We start from the raw sequence: 15,597 nt of genomic DNA, 5'->3' as shown, positions 1-15,597 counted from the left end.
CTGCCAGTCGGTCAGTTTTGGGAGCCCCTTGGGGCCTATAAACGGAGCCCCTTGGGGGGGCATTTCTCATCCAGCAAGCCAGGAGTTTAGTGAGCAGTAGGAGCAATCAGAAGACACCCTCAAGCCTACACCAGGAGGAAGAGGAGTCTCATAGGTGCTGCAGACTGAGCTTATCTAGGGTTGGAACCTAGGTTTTCTAGGGTAGCAAGGTGCCAAGACCTTGAATGCAGAGTCTACATACGCTCGAGGTGGAGCACACGAGCTCGGAGATCAACAAATAGTAGAAGATCCTTTGGTAAGATCAGAGGACCACATCTTGGTGGGACTCTGGATCTATCTTTTGTATTGTGTGCATAGTTTTGGGCGGAAATATATTCTTTTGGTGCATTCTATATCTAGCATGGTTCACTGTCTATTTGCTAGTCTGCACAATACATCTATATGAAGCACATGAAGCTTAAAGTTTGTGATTCCACCCACACCACACACTATGTGAGCTCCTGGGCTATTCTATCAGTCTTCCGCTATGCATACCCTCCGATGTCGATTTCTAACATGGTATCAGAGCCCAAGTAGGAGGCTGACAAGTATGGGAACTTGAAGGCATGGACACAAAAGTGAAGTGTTCAGCCATTTCAAGGCTTTTAAGGCCATGGTTGAAAAAGAGAAAGGTGTGCATATTAAAGTGCTAAGATCTGATGGAGGGGGAGAGTACTTTTCAGACGAATTTTGTGAATATCTGAAAGAACAGGGAATTCAAAGGAAGTACTCATGCAGGTCTACCCCTCAGCAGAATGGGGTTGCAGAAAGGAAGAACAGGCATATTGCAGAAGTAGGACGGGCGATCCTAAATGAGAAAAACATGCCTGATTATTTTTGGGCTGAAGCAGTAGCAACTGCTGTTTATATTATGAACAGAACCCCCACTGCAGCTGTCCATGGCATGACGCCTGAAGAAATGTATACAGGCCAAAAACCAGATATTTCTCACTTGAAGGTATTTGGTTGCATAGCGTATGTTCATGTTCCTAATGAGAAGAGAACCAAGCTGGATCCAAAGGCAGAAAAATGCATCTTTATTGGATATGCTCAGCACCAGAAAGGGTATCGCTGTTATAACCCTTCCACTCGCAAAATGCAAGTGAGCAGAGATGTTGTTTTTGATGAAATGAGCAGCTGGTATGCACCAACTGTTATGGTAGGAGATGCAGATGCAGGAAATGGGAATGCTGCAATAAATGCAGAGCAGCAATCTCAAGCCTTGAGTGGACCCAGAGAGTCCTCTACTAGTGGATCTAATGCATGGACAGGGAGATTGAGATCTAGTGAATCGTCACATGGCAGTCCTGATAGTGTTGTGCAGGTATCACATAAGGGAAAAGAAAAAGTGGACCATGCTCCAGTATTTGATGTGTCTGCTGGTAGCTCTCATGTTGATGGAGAGTCAAGCGGCTCTGAAATGAGCCTTGATGAGGAACTTGGGATTCCTTCTGTTGTTACACCTGGTGCAAGGAAAAGCAGGCATGATTTAAAGACGCCTGCAACTGATCCAGTTGTACGGAGGTCCACTCGTATTAAGTATCCAGTTGACAGGCTAAGATATGATGGGTATACAGCACATCACTATGCTTATATGGTCAAGGTTCTAGAGGAGCCAGAGCCCACATGTTTTGAGGATGCAGCAGGGCATAAAAATTGGGAAGCAGCTATGGATGAAGAGATGGCTGCCTTGGATGCAAACCACACTTGGGATTTGATGCCTTTGCCTCATGATAAGAAGGCTATTGGCTGCAAGTGGGTTTACAAAGTAAAGCACAATGCTGATGGGTCTGTTAGCAGGTACAAGGCAAGATTGGTTGCCAAAGGTTTTGCACAGACATATGGAATTGACTATGAGGAAACTTTCAGCCCAGTTGCAAGGATGGCAACCGTGAGAGCAGTAATTGCTATGGCTGCTGCAAAGGGATGGTCTTTGCATCAGATGGATGTGAAAAATGCCTTCTTGCATGGTGACTTGCAGGAAGAGGTTTATATGATGCAGCCAGAAGGTTATGAGGATAAAGCACACCCCGATTTTGTATGCAGGTTGCGCAAAGCCTTGTATGGCTTAAAACAGGCGCCGAGGGCATGGTCAGACAAGATAGGACAATATCTTGTCACTATTGGATTTCAGATTTCCAATTCAGATTTTTCACTTTATGTGAAAAGGACAAACAGAGGGATTGTGCTTATAGTCATCTATGTTGATGACTTGATTATTACAGGTGATAGTGATGCAGACATTAATGAAGTGAAGCTGCTGTTGAAGCAGAAATTTGAGATGAAGGATTTGGGAGAGCTGCGTTACTTCTTGGGCATTGAGGTTATTAGATCCCCGAGTGGGATATGGCTGTTGCAAAGGCAATACGGTTTGGACATGCTGTCCAAATATGGGATGACAGGCTGTAAGCCTATTTCTGTTCCATTGGAGCAGAATGTGAAGCTCAATGCAGAGACAGGTGAGCTTCTTGAAGATATTACTATGTACAGGCGCATAGTAGGTAGCTTGATTTACATGACTATAACCAGACCAGATTTGAGCTATGCTGTGGGGCTGGTGAGTCAGTTTATGCAGGCACCAAGGAAGCCACATTTGGATGCGGCTAGGCGCATACTGCGGTATGTGAAGTCCACATTGCATTATGGACTGTTTTATGAAGCTGGGTGTGCATTACAGGTACATGGATACACAGATGCTGATTGGGCTGGTAGTGTCTCAGACAGGAGATCTACTAGTGGTTTTATGTTTTCCCTTGGGAGTGGTGCCATCAGTTGGAGCAGCAAGAAGCAGCCAACAGTTGCCTTGTTGAGCACAGAGGCAGAGTACAGGGGTGCAGCAATGGCTGCATGTGAGGTAGCTTGGTTACGGAAGCTACTTGCAGATATGGGACAGTCAGTTCATGCAGCAGTTGTCATTCATTGTGACAACATTAGCAGCATCATGCTTGCTAATAACCCAGTTTATCATGCTAGAACGAAGCACATTGAGGTGCATTATCACTTTGTGAGAGAGAAGGTTCTAGCTGGTGAGATTGATCTTGTCTATGTCAGCACTGAGGAGCAGGTGGCTGATATTTTTACGAAGGCATTGGGTACTGAGAAGCTTCGCAGATTTAGGAGCTTGCTTGGTGTACGTGAGATGGATTTGAGCTTGAGGGGGAGTGTTGAGATATCAAGCTCTATCCCCGACATATCTCCTGGATGACTATCATTTATGTCACCGCCTATGTTAGTTGTACTCGTGGTGTAGTTAGACTACCACGTATGTTTTTGGTTTGGGTTCACATATGAACCACGTATTCTAGGTTTTGACATATAGGGTATTTCCCTCTTCTATTGTATTGTTGTTGTGTGCAAAAGTGAAGAAAGGCTTCACCCTCCAACCTTGTGTCCTCTCTCTCTTGTGTGTTGTGAAGAAAGGTGAACTTGAGTCTCCTATCTCTCTCCCTTATTCTTTACAAGTGTTACTCACATCGGCTCGAGCACTGAAAGCTAAGAGTTCGTAGATGTTGTTGCATCATGTACCTTTACCAATGGCCTTCCCTTGAGGATCCAAAAACTATGTGCCATTCTTATCGAATTGAACTTTGAGGTCCCGATCCATGATGGCAGAAATGGACAAGTTCCTCTTGATATCTGGCACATAAAGAACATCGGACAAGTGTTTTACAACTCCATTTGACTTGAGAGCGATAGTACCTTTTCCTTTTTCTGGACATTTAAATGCTGAAGGAGGACGACTCTGTTTTAGAGGCTCTAGGGAATCTACTTGCACAATTGAAGGACTGTGCCCTTGTGAGAAGGAGGGTGACTCACGTTCAGTCAGGTTTGTACAGAGTTCTTATAGAGAAACGATAGAGAAACCATAGGGTTTGCAGTGGAGCGATCAGAAAATAGACAATACTCAGATACAACTGAAGAACGGAACTCAGAAAACATAGTGCCTGTCGGTAATATGAAAAACTGAATACAAGAACCTCAAGCCATCGTGTCTGAAGGACTGTGGCTGAGGTGAATCTGTAGAGAGACAGTAGAACAGATAGCCGCAGAGGGAGCGTCACGCAGTCCTCCGTGTAGCTCAATGATGACGAGGATGATGGGAGCTGGAGCTGCCCTTGGAGATGGCTGAAACCAGCATGCTCTGAGGAAGGAACCTTCAGGCTATCTGGAATAGCAATAGGATGAAGAAAAGGAACTGATCTAGGGCAGAAGGAGCTGTTATGTAGCAGAGGAGCAGAAGGGGACAGATCTGGAGTAGAAGGATCTGATCTGGAGAAGAGGAGCAGAAGGGGACAGATCTGGAGTAGGATGGGACAGATCTGGAGCAGAAGGAGCTGAGCTGAAGTAGGGGAGCAGATCTGAGCAGAGGAGCAGAAGTTGGGAGCAGATCTTGGAGTAGAGGATGAAGCAACCAGGAGCCATGAAGGAGAGGCAGGAGAGGGAGACAGCAGAGGAGAGGTAGATGGAGCAGGCGGGCCTGCAGCAAAAGATGGAGGAGATGAGGATCAGCTGCAGGTCCTGTCCTGTCCAGGAAGAGTCAAACAGAAGAGTGAGGGCAAAGGCCTCTTATAGGCCAGACCTAGCTGGTCGGTGGGCCTGCCAGCTGGTCGGCCAGCTGGTCGGTTGGGCCTGCCAGTTGGTTGGTGGGCCTGCCAGCTGGTCGGCCAACTGGTCGGCCAGATCTGGTCGGCCAGACCAGCTGGACTTGCAGGCCATTTGTTTGGCTGAGAGAGCTGGCCTTTTGGCTGGCCTGTAAGCCATTTGATTGCCCCGTAAAGTGGGAATTGCTTAGTTGCTTAATACCCCCTCTCAATTGCCAATTTTGAGGGGCAAATATTGTGTGCTTGGAGCTTCGTGTAGGGATGTCGATGGTGGTGCTGGCTATTCCTGTGAAATACACAATAGAAGATCACAAGAGGAGTGCCCTTGCAAGGGAATTGTTCACTTCCTCAAGTGTCGTAGTTACACGTATGATACCAGATAGAAATAAGAACACTGTGAAGCTTGAGAGAATAAGCCACCCCCTCTCACCGCCGAAAAAGTGGAGGAAAGTGCAAAGGGAAGGAACAAATTTGTCGTAGCAGTACTGATAATCCAAAGAGATCGGAGCTGAACAGTGAGCCAGTGTGTGTCCGATCTTGGACCTCGGGAGAGAGGAGTCTATTCCCGCCTCCATGCAGGTAGAATATTCGAAACAACAGTCATCTAGACACATGTGAACAGAAAGGGTCCCTCCTAGGGAGAACTTGTAGATCCTGGAAGTCGATGCCGATGGAGGTAGAGGTGAAGTGTCATGACCCCCTCTTTCGAAGGAATGGGGAATGTCAAGCCAGAAACCTAGAAAAGGAGGGAGGGATAGTAGTAGAAGATGGAGGTAAGAAAGGAAGGGAGGGATGGCAGTAGAAGATGGAGTTCTGAAAGGGAGGGAGGGATGGGAGTAGAAGATGGAGGTCTCTCCCTTAGTGCGCAGCGGAATGAAGAGGAAACTGATATGTTCATAGGAGTGATGCTCCCTGTACCTATGGCCTCCATGAAGAAGCAGAATCTTTAGATCACCTGAGATCTGGGGTCTTTAGATCACCATGGCTCTGATCTCCATGGCTCTCATCACCATGGCTCTGATACCATATAGAGAAACGATAGAGAAACCATAGGGTTTGCAGTGGAGCGATCAGAAAATAGACAATACTCAGATACAATTGAAGAACGGAACTCAGAAAACATAGTGCCTGTCGGTAATATGAAAAACTGAATACAAGAACCTCAAGCCATCGTGTCTAAAGGACTGTGGCTGAGGTGAATCTGTAGAGAGACAGTAGAACAGATAGCCGCAGAGGGAGCGTCACGCAGTCCTCCGTGTAGCTCAATGATGACGAGGATGATGGGAGCTGGAGCTGCCCTTGGAGATGGCTGAAACCAGCATGCTCTGAGGAAGGAACCTTCAGGCTATCTAGAATAGCAATAGGATGAAGAAAAGGAACTGATCTAGGGCAGAAGGAGCTGTTATGTAGCAGAGGAGCAGAAGGGGACAGATCTGGAGTAGGATGGGACAGATCTGGAGTAGAAGGATCTGATCTGGAGAAGAGGAGCAGAAGGGGACAGATCTGGAGTAGGATGGGACAGATCTGGAGCAGAAGGAGCTGAGCTGAAGTAGGGGAGCAGATCTGAGCAGAGGAGCAGAAGTTGGGAGCAGATCTTGGAGTAGAGGATGAAGCAACCAGGAGGCATGAAGGAGAGGCAGGAGAGGGAGACAGCAGAGGAGAGGTAGATGGAGCAGGCGGGCCTGCAGCAAAAGATGGAGGAGATGAGGATCAGCTGCAGGTCCTGTCCTGTCCAGGAAGAGTCAAACAGAAGAGTGAGGGCAAAGGCCTCTTATAGGCCAGACCTAGCTGGTCGGCCAGCTGGTCGGTGGGCCTGCCAGCTGGTCGGCCAGCTGGTCGGTTGGGCCTGCCAGTTGGTCGGTGGGCCTACCAGCTGGTCAGCCAACTGGTCGGCCAGATCTGGTCGGCCAGACCAGCTGGACTTGCAGGCCATTTGTTTGGCTGAGAGAGCTGGCCTTTTGGCTGGCCTGTAAGCCATTTGATTGCCCCGTAAAGTGGGAATTGCTTAGTTGCTTAATAGTTCTTGCCTACAGACAGTTGAGTTTGATAGCAGCAGAGATGTCAACTTCAGAAGCAGAAGCCTCTTCAGCCCCTTCTCTCCCTTCCTCCTCCTCCAAGTTTCTTCTTTCCCATCCCTAACTTTGGAGAGTCCGAAAACTGGATGGGACTAATTATCCTATCTGGAAGGTGAAGATCCAAAGTCATTTAGTGGCTCGAAACTATGGAAACTAACAACGGGAGCGGATCTCGATTCTTCAGCATCAACTCTACAATATGCATATGGATGAGAGAGATTCGGTACATAATCTATTGACGAAAGTCAAGGTGGTGATTGATCAACTAGCATTGGTTGGCAAAACGTAGACTCAAGCCAATTGGCCTTTATGGTACTTAGGAGGCTACCATGGAGCTTCAAGAGCTTCGTTACAACTATGGCAGCAAGACAGAGGGCCAAACCTCTGACTTTTGGGGAGTTGGGTCCGTAACTAAAGAAGCTAGGGAGAAGCTTTGCCACAGACAACAATGACAAGGCATTACTCAAAAGGAGAAAGCCAACAAAGGATAGGGTGAGCCTAACGGTGGAAAGCCCAAGAAGGATGATTCTTGAGATAAAGAGGACAGCTCCAAGAAGAGGAAGCACAAGAAGAAATGCTTCTATTGTGACGAGCCAAGCCATTTTGCGAAGGATTGCATAAAGAAGAAGGTGGATCAGAAGAACAAGGAGTTTGACTCAGATTCAGATGCTGATACAAAACCCAAAGCTTATTTGGTAATCAAAGAGCTGTTCTTGGCGATGTGTTACTGAGGTCAAATATGCCAACTTAGAAGTCACAGTGAGATCTAGAGCATGAGACATCTGATATTGAGATGTGGGCCGACGGGGAGTCAGAGACCTTTGTGAAAGTGAAGGATAGCATGGAGAGCTTGGACTCTTCTAGGTGTGTGGCTATTGATATTGACACAAGGGTGGATTCCATGGAGTGCCCTAAGGTTTCAGGTTTGGACAGTTGCTGTAATTCAGAAGGGGGTAGTACAGGATTACACAGGTGCATGGTTTGCTTTCAGAGCAAGCGCGTATGCAGTTTGGCGTTCTGGGATGTATTTGATGTCATTAGTTTAAGCCTTTATAGCATGGTGTGGAGAGAATTTGCTCTTCATATGTCTTAGGTAATGCGAGATTGGAAGGAACAGGCTTTTTTCAAAGGCAGAAGGGGAAGTGTGGGTGCTTCAAATCTCAGATGCAAATTGCTAGAAGGTGATTATGCATATAATGAAGCCAGCAAAGTACTTGCTTGAGAGCTCAGTGAGAGTTCATTGTCCAGGTTATTGGGAGATATTCTTGGAATGTCATGTCTTCATATGGTTCTCTTGATGCGGACCTTGCTAGAGGAAGGATGGGTTGAAACAAACCCTAAGAGCATGGTGCCTGGAAGACTCCAAGTTGTTCACTCATTATGAGAGGGCCAACTGAAAGATGGTGGCATCTGGATTGCACAAGTTCGAAGGCGAGAATGTGACTGAAGGTGGTGGTGCCATCTGGTGGAGACATGTGTACCACAATGGTTTGCTTATGCACGACCCGACTTGGAGGAGCAGGAGCCACTAGTTGAAAAGCTAGGTGCCGGAATCATCACTGAATTGTTCCAAAGGGTTTCCTCATGAGAGCTGCTTGGGCAACATCATCGACGTGTTGGCATTGGGCCGAGATCTGTCAGTGAGAGGGGGTGTTGGAAAGGTCACCTCCCCATCTGCGAGCCCCCCAATGAGGAGAGCATGGGGGAGGGAGACCTAGGGCATATGCCCAAAGAAGAGAGCACAAAGAACAAGGGTACCTGGCTGTTAGTGTTAGAATGTCACTACCCCACCTATGAGCCCCGATTTGAGGGGACAAGGGGGCAGGAGACTATAGGGGGCTAGGGGAAAGAAAGAGGACCTACCTGGCCTAGAACCCACACTGTGGGTAGACATGGCACATCAACAAAAGCGCCTCCTAGAGTAGCAAATGGCGGGGCCTGTGGACTACATCAGCAGCCCATGTGCTAGGCACATGGGCCTTTATATAGGCCTGGCCCAAGCCGACCAAATCAGCCTCCGAGTGGCCGACCAGCCTGGTTGAAGATGGAGCCGAACAAGTGGGTACTGCAGCACAGGCCGACCCCCTGCTGGTCGGTTTTCAAAGCCTAGCAATGGGCCTATAAAAAGCCCCCACTCCCCCCCTCATTCCTCATCATTTGCACAGACCAACCTTGCACATGCAAGCATGCAGGGAGAGGAGTAGCTTCAGATATTGGTATAGCATCTCTTTGTTGTTTGGTATGCTCACCTCTTGAGCTTTTATCAACCCACTGTTGTGGAAGAATATAATATAGTTTTGCTATCTTTCTCTCCCCTTCTCTTTGAGTGTTGTTTGAGCTGCAATCGAGAGTGTGAGGTGTGTGTGATTCTATCCTCTATTTCCAAAATGGTATAAGAGCAGGGTTTCCAACTCTAAAACAAAGTTCCTCAGCACGAAGGTGACTCCAATCAACACTCAGGTTTGTTGCGTGGTCAAGCTCTCTACTGCAAAATCATTTTTCAGTTTGATGTTCGTTATTACAGCAAAGATGGAGGACAAGGATTCAACCGTTCCCTCTTCAACCCCTTCATTTCCTTCCTCCTCCAGATTTCTCTCACTCACCATCCCGAACTTTGGAGAGTCACGGAAACTAGATGGGTCGAACTACCCAATCTGGAAGGTAAAAATCCGAAGTCATTTAGTGGCTGGCTAGTTGTGGAAACTAACAACGCGGGTGGAGGCAAAGCAAGAAGATATGCTGGACAGCAAGGGGAAGATTCTCATTCCAGTAGATGGAGAAGAGCTTGAAAATTGGGAAGACAGAGATGCCCACTCCCTAGCATTAATCATAGCGACCACGATGGACGCTGTTCTTCCGCACATCCAAATGGCCGAGACGTCTATAGAGGCATGGGCTATTTTGAAGGACCTGTATGAAATAGACAACACATCTCGTAGCTTGCTTCTTTAACATCAACTCTACAATCTGGATATGAATGAGGGGGACAATGTTCATGACCATCTGACAAAAGTCAAGGTCATAAGGGACCAACTCGTAGCCGTTGGTCAGAAAATAGACTCTAGGCATCTAGCATTGCTAACATCATTGCTAACGTTACACAAGCTACCTCACAGTTTCAAGCGTTTCGTGACTACGGTCATTGCAAGACAGAGGACCAAGCCTCTCACCTCCGAGGAGCTTGGCCCTTTACTATTGCAGGAAGAGGCTCGGGAAAAGCTATTTACTCAATCGGACAAGAACGCTCTCGTGGCAAGGGACAAGCCCGGCAAGGGTAAGTTCAAAGACTCCAAGAACAACAAGAAGACCGATGATGCAAAGAAAAAGAGGCACATGAAGTGCTTCTACTGTGAGAAGCTTGGTCATTTTGCTAAAGAGTGCTACAAGAAGAAGGCGAACCTTAAGCGAAAGGAGTCCAACTCCAAGGAGGAGCCAAAGACCGAATCGGCAAACGTCACAACCAGCGCTCTCAGTGAAGGCGGACCTTAAGCGAAAGGATTTGTCCAAGTCCAAGTAGGAGCTCATGGCTACATCAGCTCAACACTCTGTTGGTGCACGGGGACCATGCCCGATCCAAATTGTGGCATGAGCAGTTCGGTCACGTCAATTATGGCACTCTCGTCGAGATGCAGAAGTCAAAGATGGTGGATGTACTTCCACCAATTGCAGGCAATGATCGTGTTTGCAGGGCTTGCTTAGAGAGCAAGCAACATAGGGACAAGTTCCTATAGGAAGCCTCATCACGGGCCAAGAAGCCACTCAAGTTGGTTCATTCCGACATCTGCAGCTCAATGTCGATGAATTCGTTCACAGGTTCGCAATATTCTCTTTTATTTGTGGATGATTTCAATCACATGACGTGGATATTCTGCCTGGCCAAGAAGTCTCAGGCTTATAAGAATTCAAAGACTGGAAGGCCCAAGTAGAGAAGTAGAGCGGGGAGGTAATCAAAGCCTTCCGCACCGACAGAGGGGGAGAGTTTAATTCTACCGAGTTCAATGGATTTTGCAAGAGGCACGGGATCAAGAGACAACTCACTATAGCACGCACATCTCAGCAGAACGGAGTTGCTGAGAGGAAGCACAAGATTGTCACAGAGACAATTTTGACCATGTTACGAGGGAGGAATCTCTCGAAAGCTTACTAGGGTGAAGCCGTGAACACTACCGTTCACATTCTCAACAGAACCAAGACCAAGGCTATTGATGACAAGACTCCATATGAAGCTTACTATGTATGGTAAGAAGCCCACGAGATCTCACTTTCGGATTTTCGGTTCTAATGCATTTGTTCATGTGCATAAAGATGAGCGGACGAAGCTTGATTCTCATAGCCGAAGATGTATCTTTGTGGGATACAGTGAAGAATCCAAGGCCTATCGCCTCTTTGACCCGGAAAAGAAGAAGATCCTTATGAGCTAGGACGTGATCTTTGAGGAGTCAGAGCCATAGCCTGTAGAAGAGGTTCCTGAACTTCCATCATTACCCCCACCCAAGGTCACCATCCAAGAGGTGGAGAGAACTGAAGAACCCAAGGAGGAGCATGTTGTTCTAGAACCGGCTCCTAAGGCGACTCCAACAAAGGCACATTAGAGAAGAAGCTACCGCAGTGGTATTTGAAGACTTTAGCGAACTCACAAGTCACGAACATTCCCGAGAGCAATTCCGAAGTGCGACGGTCTCAACACATAATGAAGACTCCCTTCATGACTTATGCTATGGTGGCTCAACTTAAGGAGCCCCGTTCCTTCCAGGAAGCGAAGGATATTCCAAAATGGTCGGAAGGCATGCATGCAGAAATGGATGGTATATGTGGCACAGCCACCAGGATTTCAGATTCCAAGATCCCCATCAAAAGTCTGCAAACTCAAGAAGGCCTTATACGGGCCGAAATAGGCCCCCAGAGCTTGGTACCAGCGGATAGATGTTTTCTTTCAAAACATCGGGCTTCAACAAAGTTCATCAGAGGCAAATCTTTATCTCAACACAAAGGGGGATTTGCGGTTGGTATTGATTCTATATGTGGATAACCTCATCATTACAAGGATCATGCGAAGAAGATTGCTCAAGTCAAGAGACTTCTCATGGAGGAGTTCGAGATGACTAACTTAGGCATACTTCACTACTTTCTTGGTATTGAGGTGAAGCAAGGAAAGAGCAATGTCTTTATTTCACAGGAGAAATATTGTAAGGAACTGCTCAAACGCTTTCAGACGGAAATTTGCAAAGTAGCAGTGACTCCCATGGAAACTAGTCTGAAGCTAAGTGTACGTGATCCATCTCAACCGGTTGATTCATCACTGTATCGATGCATGGTGGAAAGTTTGCTTTACCGCACCAATACCAGACCGGATATTTCATACACAGTTGGATTGCTCTGTCAGTTCTCCGCCACACTCGGGACGCAAGTATGAGGGTGCTAAGGTTCTTCAAGGGTACCTATACCTACGGCATCACTTATACGAGAGGCATTGAGTTGGGAGGTTTCTGCGATAGTGATTGGGCAAGCAATATTGATACCCGGAGATCGACCTTTGGATACTGTTTCTTACTCTCATCAGGAGTTGTGCAACGGAAATATATTCTTTTGGTGGATTCTGTATCTGGTATGGTTCACTGTATATTTGCTAGTCTGCACAATACATCTATGAGAACCACATGAAGTTAAGAAGTTTGTGATTCCACCCACACCACGGACTCTGTGAGCTCCTGGGCTATTCTATCAGTCTTCCGCTGTGCGTACCCTCTGTTGGACGATTTCTAACATTAAGTGCAGCCCATCACAAGTTTCTGTGGTAAGCCACCCCATGACTTACATATGCCCCAATTCTGAGAGGTCTTCTCTGTTTACTTCTTTATTGTAACTCTAGACTGACGATTAGAGATGCTCTAGCCTACCCTTCTTGCTAATGGAGTAATTTCTGCCTAATTTGGTCATTTCTGCTCTAGTGTTGGAGATTATTTGGTCTAACATTATCCATTGGACTGAACTAAACCTACAGTCAGCCCGCTTCTGTTTCACAAAAATCCTCCATTTCTAGAGTAGCTCCCCCTCATGAAAGACCTGATGGAAGGATCAAAGTCCAAGCACATCTTGCTGAAACCATGCCCATCTTGTGTAGAGAAGAAAACACCCCCACAGGTCTGTCCATGAATTAAAACAAACCTAAGGTATACCCTCCAAAATCCTTGAAGTGCCAAATCTGTAATTGCCCTCTGAAAGGCACCCATAACATTTACAGAAGAGAGTACAAAAATGTCACGACCCCTACCTCCACTCATGCTCGGAAACTATACATTCCACGTGCCCAGATCAGTGCTTCAGTAAAGTACCTCACCCAACATTGTAACATGCCATGCTCTAGCCTTCTGTCAGTCAACATCACATAAAATCTGAATTGATAAGACACTCCTGCGTCTGCCTGATTGGACTTGCATGGCAGCGAATTGGCAATGTGCAGAGAGCAGCCAAACGTGCTACAGAAGCCACAACTTGCAGCCAAAATGTGTGCTCAGCACCAGCAGTACTAAAACAGCTCCAATAACTTACCTGAGAATTGCCAGCAACAATACTAAGAAGTAGGCATACAATGAGCAGCAGCTCAGCCTGCCCTTACTGCCTGGTGCCACACAGTGAACCACACAACATGTCTGATGCACTCTGTGACAGATAGCTGTGCAGTCCTAGAGTACTTTCAGGCAAAACTAACGGACCATCAGCAACACACGTCATAGATAAGTCATGCTATATGATACAAGGGACATTGATCCCAGATTCCCAGGTAGCAGTCATAATAAGAAATACCATCATATCATTGAATACCATACGCATATCGTGTGATTGGCTACCATCTCACATCTCAAGTGTCTCTCTTCCCAATGCCAGGAAAAATGAAAGAGACCCACTTAAAATGTTAAGAAATAACAATCAGACACCTACTGGCTTTGCCGGGTTACAGTTGTGACTGCTAGCTTTCATTTGTCTCTAAAAGCACTGGCTTACGTCTGCACTCTCCTCTGTGAAACCATGAGTGTTATATGGCATTAGTTAAAAACTCTTAAATCCACTGCCTTTTCAAAGTTCGTAAATCTCAGTGTAGATTTTCATGGTACTGCTCACAATTTTCAAAGGTAACAGGTCTGATTTACAATGACGAAGCAGGCAACCGGTCTTGATTGTTCAGAATATCAACTTGGTTTCACCAATAATCAAATGGGATTTTTCCAGCGTAAAGGGTTACCAACGAGTGCCTAAAAGTACATTATAATCTAATTAAAAAAAGAATACCAAAAAAGCACAGCAAACCATGAAAAACGTATAAAATAGAGGCACCCGAGTGGTCAATTCTACCTCAAAAGCAAGAAGACAAAAAACTAACATCAGCACAAGCGAAAAGGCTCAAACACATTCTAAGAATTCAAATCAAGTGTTCCCGCCTCTTTCCACTAGCTTTGAACATGTCGTGAAAGCCTCTATCCACCCCAACCTGGTCCTCATCGAAGAGATCGTCTCGCTGGCATCCTCAGGGTTCCCGACGGTCTTGTTCTTGAGAGCCAATTTCTATGCCTGCGTTCTCTTGAATTGGGAGCCCATGAAGTGATAGGGTTCAACAACCTGCATACGTACTGCTCCGGCTAGTGTGGCTGTCCCAGCGTGGACCTCTTGGCATACTGCCTCCGCATGAGCCTGCATTCGTGCTACCTCATTGTGATCCTGCAACTGGGTTGTATCGTGAAAACGAGCTGCTCTGCACGATGCTCTCTCCCTTGCCTTATTCCACCTTTAAATCGATCAATTTCTGCTTTTCATCTTGCACCAGGAACTGCTCAATCATCAACCTCTCTTCCGCCTGCATGTCTCCGTTGGCCATTTTCTTCGACATCAAATTAAACGTCTCCAGCTGCTTTTCGAAGGTAGACTTGAACTCGTTGATTTTAAAGGTCAAGCTTTCGTTCCACAATTGCGACCGACTAAGTACTCTGCCGGTGCTGTCCAGAAACATGTCGCTGACATCGTCCGCATCATAATCCGCAACAACATGGAAGGGCAAAAGCCTGCCCAAAATTGAAGTATTAGAGAAACACTTCAAAAGATAAATGCAATTCGATCCGCTGCGAGGAGTACAAGACATCAGATTTGCGGTGCACCGTGCTATTCCCTTGATGCTGGCTAAAAGCGGTTGGTTGATGGAGGTCTTAGAACAAAAGAACATGATGATGGACACCCATCAGCAGTGGGCTTCACCTTTCGCAAGCATCCTCGAGCGAGGCAAAAGGACGGTCGATGTCGGGATTACAAACCCGCAGAGCATCTTGGCGGGCAATCTGCGCATCCAAGGGCGGAAAACCCTTGTCCTTTGGGGCGGCTGCCGTTTTCAGAAATACCAAGGACGCAGCGGTGCTCGTTACTCCTGCTCCTCCGCCTATCAATCCTCCTCCTCCTCCTGCAGCTACAGCAGCAATCGCGACTGCTTTCTTGGTGGCGTCTTCTATCTGCATCTGCTGCTTGCCGGCATTGCTCATCCTGTTGTTGGCGAGGGCTGCCGCTGCTTCCATCGCTACTGCTACTGTTACTGCTACTCCAGCCGATTGTATGGATCTTGAGACTGCATTGTGACTCATGTAAAAGGCACGCAATGAATTCTCGGTTAAAGAGCAGCAGCATCAGCATTTTCTCGCATTTCAGAAAAGAGAACAAAATGAATTAAATTCAATAGGCCTGGATAGGTTAAATTAGTGAATGGTCTGTCCAATAAATAAAGTTTGTGCCATATATATAGTGATCTTGTGGTTTATTTGTCCAAACATGGTCTACAGTAGAACCGTGAATTGTAGTAGGTTCTTGAATTAATTGTGTCATGTTCCTTTTATACTATTGTTTGA

General features: G+C 46.6%; 1 protein-coding gene across 1 annotated transcript; it reads right to left on the bottom strand.

Moving 5' to 3' along the window:
* Positions 1-13,944: 13,944 nt before the first annotated feature.
* LOC147886005 (uncharacterized) lies at positions 13,945-15,365 on the bottom strand. Its single transcript, XM_087396811.1, has 2 exons — positions 14,960-15,365; positions 13,945-14,769 (listed from the first exon to the last, which is right to left on the bottom strand). The coding sequence occupies exons 1-2, from the start codon at positions 15,334-15,336 to the stop codon at positions 14,487-14,489; spliced, it is 660 nt and encodes a 219-aa protein (XP_087252937.1). The 5' UTR covers positions 15,337-15,365; the 3' UTR covers positions 13,945-14,486.
* Between the last annotated feature and the right edge of the window lie 232 nt (positions 15,366-15,597).

The sequence above is a fragment of the Dipteris shenzhenensis genome, chromosome 25 (assembly GCF_047967505.1).
Source record: "Dipteris shenzhenensis isolate YYH24624 ecotype China chromosome 25, Dip_SZ_1.0, whole genome shotgun sequence".
NCBI lineage: Eukaryota > Viridiplantae > Streptophyta > Polypodiopsida > Gleicheniales > Dipteridaceae > Dipteris > Dipteris shenzhenensis.
Note: the sequence above shows the minus strand (reverse complement) of the source record. Positions and strands in the feature narration are given on the sequence as shown.

Excerpts from the sequence above, each read along its gene's own strand:
- LOC147886005 (XM_087396811.1), bottom strand. The coding sequence starts at position 15,336 with ATGAGTCACAATGCAGTCTCAAGATCCATACAATCGGCTGGAGTAGCA. Across the intron at positions 14,770-14,959 it reads CTCGAGGATGCTTGCGAAAG|GCTTTTGCCCTTCCATGTTG; the intron begins GTGAAGCCCACT and ends AATTTTGGGCAG.